Below are 8,673 nucleotides of genomic sequence, written 5' to 3'. Positions count from 1 at the left end.
TCTCGAGCATCAAATTTGTATTGAAGCTTCGACTATCTCTCATCATAATTGGTATAAAGGAGTATGACTTTTATAATCATCGCATATCGATACTTGACTGTTAATCATTCTGGTGGAAGTTTTTTTGTTCACGACAATATATCCTATTTGCTTGGCTCCATATGTGAAGATACATGATTCGAGCTTGTTGTTCGATATTTCATGTACTAATTCTGTCGGTACATCCATATGCTGACAGCAGGCTGTGTGATGCTTTAACATGATCATTGAAGTCCATACGTTGGAGTACCTGAGGAATCTTGGATTTGATAGACTTTTTTGATATTCCATCTTGAACCTTCTCAGCGCATGGAGTTGGAAAAACGGGTTGGCTTGATAGGGGTCCTTATGGAACAGGGTAGACCTTTTCTTCTTAGTCTTCCTCCTTGACTGTCCTTATTTTGTTTTGTCTCATTCCTCTGCTCAAAGAGCTTGGTCACATATATTATTGGTCTGGTGCTCCTTGGTGTTGTTAGGTGTAATATTCTGCCAATCATAACTTATCCTTGTTTCGGCCATAGGAGACATGACATGCTCAAATGTTCTTTTACAGAGCTCATTGTTGTGACCAAACATGTGATGTCTACTACGCAACCTTTTCCTTGTAGACGTTATTGGGCCTCCAAGTGTAGAGGTTTGTAGGACAGTAGCAATTTTCTCTCAAGTGCGTGACTTAAGGTTTATCAATCCGTGGGAGGCGTAGGATGAAGATGGTCTCTCTTAAGCAACCTTGCCACTACTAGGAAAAGGGCTATAGATGATATAGACACTAATGGCGTACCAGACAAGTATGCGCCACGAGTATATAGGAGTGGCGCACCATGTGCAGGTGTGCCATTAGTGTGATCGACACTAATGGCGCACCACACACTCGGTGCGCCACTACTATTTTGTTTTTGCAAAACTACTAATGGCGCACCACCAGCTGGTGCGCCATTAGTAACCCTGGTTACTAATGGTGCATCTGTAGGTGGTGCGTCACTACTATAATTTTTTTTGCAAGACTACTAATGGCGCACCACCAGCTGGTACGCCATTAGTAACCAGGGTTACTAATGGCGCATTTGTAGATGGTGCGTCACTACTATATTTTTTTTTGCAAAACTACTAATGGCGCACCACCAGGCGCATATGTAGGTGGTGCGCCACTACTATTTTTTTTTTTGCAAAACTGCTAATGGCTACCGCCGCCGCCGACCACCCGCACCCTCCCCCGCTCCACCGCCTTCGACGACCCCCTGCACCCTCCCCCGCTCCACCGTCGCCGACGACCCCCCGCACCCTCCCCGGCCCGCTTCACCGCCGCCGCCGACCCCACGCACCCTCCCCCGCTGTCGACGACCTCCCGCACCCTCCCCCGCTCCACAGCCGCCGACGAGCCCCCGCACCCTCCCCCGCTCCACCGTCGCCGACGACCCCCCGCACCCTCCCTTGTCTCCTCGCTCGGTTCCCCCGAACGAAATCGGCCGAGCGCACCACCCACCCCTCCCTCCTCCCGAGTGCCATTGCTATCCCAAAAAAATTTACTAATGACGCACCTCTCTCGGGTGCGCCCTTGCTATCCAAAAAATTTTTTACTAATGGCACACCCCTCTGAAATGCCTCATTGCTATATAAAAAAAGATTAATTGTCTCTCACGTGCCCACTCTCTCTCACGTGCCCTCTCTCTCTCTCTCCACCCCCACCCCCTCCCCCGTGCCGTCGGCCGGCCGCATCCCCGCCGCGCGGCCTCGCCCCCCACACGCCGACGGATCTCCGGATCTGCGCGGCCTCGCCCCCCACCCGCCCGGATCCGCACCGAGGCGCGGGTGCCGCCTCCACAGGAAGGAATTCGGTTCTCCCCCTCGCAGGCGGTGTCCTCGACGGTCAGCGGCGGCGACCCGGCGCGGGAGTCCTTTCGCCGGTAAGGAACCCTAGATTTCTGTTCGTTTTCCTCTTCTCCCGTGCCTTCCTTCTCCTACTCAGCCGCGCCACCATGACTTTCCCCATGGCCACCTCCACCGCCTCCACGGCTGCCGCCGCTTCCCTCCGTCTCCTCCCCGCGCCGGCCACCCCATCCTCCCGCACTATCCGCTTCCCGCCCATACGCCGCCGCGCGCCCCACGCCCTCTTGTCCGTCTCCGCCCTCAGCAAGCTCTCCGAGGCGTCCCCCGTCCCCATCTCGCAGGAGCCCACCCAGACTTTGCCCGACGAGGACGCGCCGCCCCCTAGGCCCGGGGTCTACGGCGTCTTCGATCCCGCCGGGGACCTGCAGTTTCTCGGGATCTCGCGCAACGTCAGGGCCAGCATCGAGGGGCACCGCAGAAAGGTGCACGCTGACCTCTGTGCCTCCGTCAAGGTATACATATCACGCGTCACCCATTCCGTAGGATTTCAGTTACATCATGGAATTGGATTGCGCAGAGTGTCCTATGAATTGAATCATGATAATTGATTGCTTGCCTCGTCCTATAGTGTTTGATGATGAATGCTTCTGAAGTGATCATGCTTTCTTCTAAAGCAGTTTACCTTAAGGGTTAGTTGGTATACACAAATATAGCGCTCCTGCACTCATTTTGGTCACTTCTGCAGATGATTGCCCTGTAGTAATGACTATGTATCAACTCTCGGAGTCTCAGTTATCTCTCTTCACATTTTGACCATGCTGAAGCGGAAGAGGGCTTCCAATGGCCCTGTGATTGCCGCTCCGGAGAAGGAGGCCCTTGCTGCCGGCTGCCGCAAGGAGCTCGCGGGCTTGTTGGAGTATTTCAAGGAGGTTTCTGGCCACAAGATGCAGATCGATGGTGGTGGAAACCTGTCAACCAATGCCATGATTGGGTGCTTGCTGGAGGAGAGCAATCTTGGGCTATCCAAGTTGGTGGATGAGACATTTGAGAAGCTCAAGGGAACAGAGGGTGTCTCTGTCGCTTCGGTCCGCAGCTCAGTCCTGCTCATTGGACAGAGGATGATGTACGGACAATCTAGCCCCGATGCTGATGTGTTGGAAGATGAATCGGATCTTTCTCTTTGGTGTTGGGAGGTAAATCCTATCCCATGTTCTTAATTCTGAAGTTGGTGCCATAGCATTTCATTTCAATGCTGTTTTAATCCAGAAAGACCGGTTCTGTTCAAATTAGTATGTCTTGATGTCTTGTGCTGGGTTGTAATAGAAGCAATATGCCTACGTCGACTCCCTCAAGCTCGCCTGCAACGGCAAGGAGGTCTGGGTCTTCGACATCGACGAGACCACCCTCTCCAACCTCCCCTACTACGCCAAGCACGGCTTCGGGTACGTACTTACACTCTTGTATACATTACATACACACTCTAGTGCATTAGACTTGCTATTTACTGCAGGTACATCCGATTGAGCAGGGACTTGCACTCATCCGATCGTCACTAGAAGCCGCATTGATAAACACTAGATATATCTTAAATGGTTCCTGTGGATATTGTGGTCATGAGTTATGTGTGGTGTGCCATCGCAGAGATGATTGTGTGTTTCTTGAAGGTCTGTCGGGCGCCAAGAATTTGGAGTTGATAGCTGACTACGTTATGGTATGCTTGCACTCTTTTCTAGTGGATATGCTCGCTGTTTTGCTAACACTGTTTGTTGTTTTCTGTTCACCCCAGTATTATTAAATCATACACTTGAAGTTAGAGCTTCAATTGTCTTTTAATTCTTCACCTCGTCCAGGTTTACAGAATGGATATAAAATGGTACCCTTGAACTTTATAAACCATTTTAGCAGGGGGAGGATCAATCTGGTGGAGCTTTCATATGTTTGCTACTGTTATGTGCAGGCAGGGCCTTCTTATATTCTGACAAGAGTCAAGCTATCACTGTGACGATGCCAGAATCATGCATCTCCATCGTATACCTATTCTTTGGTTTCTCTTTTTCCAACCTAATCCGAAGTATGCATTTCTTCAACCTAGATACTGCATGGTTGAAATTAGAAAATGGAACATGTTTGGAGTGTGTGCCAAGATAATGTTTATGTTTAGATTTGGTAAGAAACTGAGTACCCACACACATGAGATTGTAACATCTGTAGCCAACTTATTTCTTCATGTAATCTTATTGATAATGTAGGACCATAGCACGGATGCGAACTCGGTAGCTAGCCAATATGCAATGCCTATGCTAATAATCTTTTGTCCAAGTAGCTGCAAAGGGTTACTCTGATGACCACATGGCGGCCCTGTCTTTGGGACAGTTGATTACAGTTTGTAGTTCAGGGATAAGTGATCAGTTAATACAATAGCTTTAAATAGTGCGTGGTATGACCGCTATCGCTGCTATTGTGCCTTGACCTCAGCGCTATTTTCCCTTTGCTAAATCACAGGATATATTGCCAATATTGTGGGAAATAGCACTACAATCATGCAATTTTAGACCCCCTGTGGCAGGTCCAACGCGTGCAATCTTAATCTTTGGCTAATTCAAGAGTGAATAATTTCACATAGTAGTTCTTTTATATATTAGAGCATATATAGATGGTAGACCTAAGGTTTTAGTTTGCCTCATACATGCGTCCACAAAGGTTAAGGACCCCCTAGCTTCTCTTCAATGACGTGCCACCACTAATGTGTTTGCCTAGGTACCAACAGGTTGTTGATCAGTCCTCCACGGCATGCACATCATCTACCACCCAGTTCAAAATTCCGATTTCGGCAGCCCTTCACCTTTGCCGACAGCCTGGTATGGCACAACCAGTCTACTCTGAAGCTAGACTTTCTTACAATATGTGTAAGGTACTAGCATCAAAATATTATTTTTTGTTCGTTGTTGGAACCTACAATGGTCCTTGAAACTACAGTTACATGTGATGTTGACTGCCAGAGACCAGCACCCGTGTCCACTATTGAAGATGGTCACGGTTATACTACAATGCATGGATGTGTTGGCAGCTATGTCCACAGTCCACATGGAGATCAATAGACATGGTACGCTTGATGGGGATCAAGAAGCGTCTGATACATTATGGTATTCGTAGAAAGAAATTTTCTTAATGGTATCATTATGTGTTGTGTTCATATTTGTAAATCACATCCTTCTCAGTCTCTTCTGTTTCTCACACTTTGATGGGATCTGATTTTCAAGTTTTAATGAGCTGGATGGAATCAGTCCATTGAAAGACGAATTCCTGGATGCCATGGAGCCGAAGTTAAATAGTGCAATAATCTGAGTCTGATTTTCTTTTCTCAGCTCATATACATATGTACCGTTGTATTCTGGTATTAGAAGTTGAAAGTTTTTTATAGTAATATGCATGCTAATTTGTAGTAACTACACATATAGGGTCGAAGATAATGGATATAAGGCATGTGCATGGTCAAATTATTATTATTGTAATATCAAACTGGTATTTTGGTAAATATTGTGTTGATTATAAATTCGGTTTGGTGTCCAAATTCACCAGAATTCAAGAAAGAGCCAACACCATTTTACTTTTCTCTATATGCTAAAACAATAGATTTGAGCATTTTCATTTTAGTAAATGATAAATATAATGAAAATGGGCATGTTTAGAGCAATACACAACCAAAGGGATGCACAAAAGTGCAACCACTTGACGACAAGTCTATTTCCTTTATGCATTATTTTATAGTATAATTTGCACTATATCCGTTCGCGAATAGGCTTTCATATTTTTATATGATAAAAGAGGAGGAACAGAAAACTACCTAACATAATAATTGTCTCTAATGTCTACATGGATATCTATTCTCTTTTGAAAAGTAAACCATCAAATTGTATTTATTGTGTGATTCTGTGATGCTCTCTCATTATCTATATACAATAAATTGTTTAGTTTGGTCAGAATAGGTCATAGGTGACAGGAAAATAAGAACATTTTATTTTAAATATATTGTGAAATTTTCAATAAATAGTTTGATTTCTTATCTAAAGAGTGCATCGTTTAGTAGGCGATTCATTTCTATTATGTTATTTCATATACATTTTTCATTTTTAGTATGATAAGGATATATGTTAAACTCAATGATAAGACAAGATGAAACTTTCCAAATAGAAAGCGGGACCGTTCAATTTCATTACTCCATGGAATTAAAAGTTGAATTTCATATTTTATAACATAGGTTATCAAACTAGCCCGCGCGAATGCACGGGTTGACGACTAGTATATTTAATTTTGTAAATTGAATAATGGTGATGGTGTTGTTAGTCTTGACGCTTATCTTCTGTTTTGCTCTAAACCAGGTGTAGAACGATCAGAGACTCCTGCACTAGGAGCTGATATGGTTATTGTGACAATAAGTGCAGTTGATGGGTGGACTGAAGATGACACTAAACTTATCAAACGTGTCATGATTGATAAGGTACCATCAGTTTCATTTTCTCAACAATTTTGTTGATGATGTCCGGTTGCCTGGTTGATGGTTTGCATGCCTTCTGTTTGAGCAACATATTCAACAAATTCTGCATTGGAAAATGATGTCTTTCGAATCATGCTGGTCCTCGGTCATTTTCGACACTTTTGACCTTTGAGCAGCATATGCAGTGGCATAGAACGATCTCAACAAGCCTGGTAGGGTAACCAAAGAACAAGCAATGAAATTGAACCCATTTTCTGGATGGGGTCAAAGATCTATAGGCTGGGATTACTGTTGTCACTGCCCTTTAGATTTGGGTTGTATCGTTGTGTATTATATTTGCTATGGAGCTATGTATGTATGGATGCTATGGAACTATATGTATATATGGATGCTATGGAATTTTGAATGTATGGATGCTATGGAATTTTGATATATGGATCATGAAATTTGTTATGCAACTTTGCATATATGTTATGTGTTGTGGATCAGTAAAACTATTGGGTACATATTATGTATTATATATTTGATATATATGTTATGTGCTGTTGAATTTGTGGTTTTGAAAGAAAACATATATATGTCAGAATACCAGATACTAATGGAGCACCATGGGCTATACTAATGGCGCACTGCCTGGTGCGCCATTAGTATATATGCCTTGGGAGGCATACTAATGGAGCACCATGGGCTATACTAATGGCGCATTGCCTGGTGCGCCATTAGTATATATGTCCTGGGAGGCATACTAATGGAGCACCGTGGGCTATACTAATGGCGCATTGCCTGGTGCACCATTAGTATACCAGATACTAATGGAGGTGCGCCATTAGTAAAAAATTCTAATTGCGTGATGTTAGTGGCGCACCTGTAGCGCGCCATTAGTAGCCAAAACAGGTGCGCCACTAGCATGCCTTTTCCTAGTAGTGTGCAACCAAATAACAAAGAGTCTCTTGTGTTCCCAACAGACCCAATACAATGGTAAACTGTATAGGTGCACTAGTTCAGCGAAAGGATGGTGATACAAGTGCAATATCGATAGTAGATATAGGTTTTTGTAATCTGAAATTATAAAAACAACAAGGCAATAATAGTAAAAGTGAGCACGAACGGTATTGCAATGCGTGGAAACAAGGCTTAGGGTTCATACTTTCACTAGTGGAAGTTCTCTCAACAATGATAATATAATTGGATCATATAACTAGCCCTCAACATGCAACAAAGAGTCACTATAAGTCACTAATAGCGGAGAACAAACGAAGGGATTATTGTCGGGTACGAAACCACCACAAAGTTATTCTTTCTGATCGATCTATTCAAGAGTCCGTAGTAAAATAACACGAAGCTATTCTTTCCGTTCAATCTATCCTAGAGTTCATACTAGAATAACACCTTAAGACACACATCAACCAAGAACCTAATGTCACCTAGATACTCCATTGTCACCGCAAGTATCCGTGGGCATGATTATATGATACGCATCACACAATCTCAGAATCATCTATTCAACCAACACATAGAACTTCAAAGAGTGCCCCAAAGTTTCTACCGGAGAGTCAAAATGTGTGCCAACCCATATGCATAGGTTACCGATGTCACGAAACCTGCAAGTTGATCACCAAAACATACATCAAGTACTCACATGAATATCCCATTGTCACCACAGATAGACACGTGCAAGACATACATCAAGTGTTCTTAAAGACTCAGTCCGATAAGATAACTTCAAAGGGGAAACTCAATTCATTACAAGAAGGGAGAGGGGGAAGAACATCATAGGATCCAACTATAGTAGCAAAGCCCGGGATACATCGAGATCATGCCATCTCGAGAACACGAGAGAGAGATCAAACACATAGCTACTGGTACATACCCTCAGCCCCGAGGGAGAATTACTCCCTCCTCGTCATGGAGATCGCCGAGATGATGAAGATGGCCACCAGAGATGGATTCCCCCTCCGACAGGGTGCCGGAACGGCCTCCCGATTGGTTTTTGGTGGCTACAGAGGCTTGCGGCGGCGGAACTCCCGATCTAGGTTTATTTCTGGAGGTTTCTGTATTTACATGACCAGATGGCATCGAGAACAAGTCAGGGGGACCCACGAGGGAGTCAGGAGCCCCCCAGGCGCGCCCAAGGGGTGGGTGCGCCTCCCTGGCTCGTGTCTTCCTCGGGACTCCTCTCCGGTATCTTTTTCTTCTGGTATTTTTGATATTTTCCATAAAAAATCACGACGAATGTTTTATTACGTTTGGACTCTGTTTGATATTCCTATCTAAAAAAGGTCAAAAAAAGAAAAAAAACAGGAATTGACACT

General features: G+C 44.5%; 1 protein-coding gene across 1 annotated transcript; it reads left to right on the top strand.

Annotated features, from left to right (window-relative positions):
- Positions 1 to 1,702: 1,702 nt before the first annotated feature.
- LOC123407392 lies at positions 1,703 to 6,736 on the top strand. Its single transcript, XM_045100516.1, has 7 exons — positions 1,703 to 2,378; positions 2,691 to 3,059; positions 3,190 to 3,308; positions 3,508 to 3,577; positions 3,824 to 4,777; positions 4,866 to 4,969; positions 6,246 to 6,736. The coding sequence occupies exons 1-5, from the start codon at positions 2,016 to 2,018 to the stop codon at positions 3,866 to 3,868; spliced, it is 966 nt and encodes a 321-aa protein (XP_044956451.1). The 5' UTR covers positions 1,703 to 2,015; the 3' UTR covers positions 3,869 to 4,777; positions 4,866 to 4,969; positions 6,246 to 6,736.
- The last annotated feature ends 1,937 nt before the right edge of the window (positions 6,737 to 8,673 follow it).

The sequence above is a fragment of the Hordeum vulgare genome, chromosome 7H (genome assembly GCF_904849725.1).
Source record: "Hordeum vulgare subsp. vulgare chromosome 7H, MorexV3_pseudomolecules_assembly, whole genome shotgun sequence".
Taxonomy (NCBI): domain Eukaryota; kingdom Viridiplantae; phylum Streptophyta; class Magnoliopsida; order Poales; family Poaceae; genus Hordeum; species Hordeum vulgare.
The sequence above is the reverse complement of the archived record's forward strand: the minus strand, read 5'-3'. Positions and strand labels throughout refer to the sequence as shown.

Excerpts from the sequence above, each read along its gene's own strand:
- LOC123407392 (XM_045100516.1), top strand. The coding sequence starts at position 2,016 with ATGACTTTCCCCATGGCCACCTCCACCGCCTCCACGGCTGCCGCCGCT. Across the intron at positions 2,379-2,690 it reads ACCTCTGTGCCTCCGTCAAG|CGGAAGAGGGCTTCCAATGG; the intron begins GTATACATATCA and ends ACCATGCTGAAG. Across the intron at positions 3,578-3,823 it reads TGATAGCTGACTACGTTATG|GCAGGGCCTTCTTATATTCT; the intron begins GTATGCTTGCAC and ends TGTTATGTGCAG.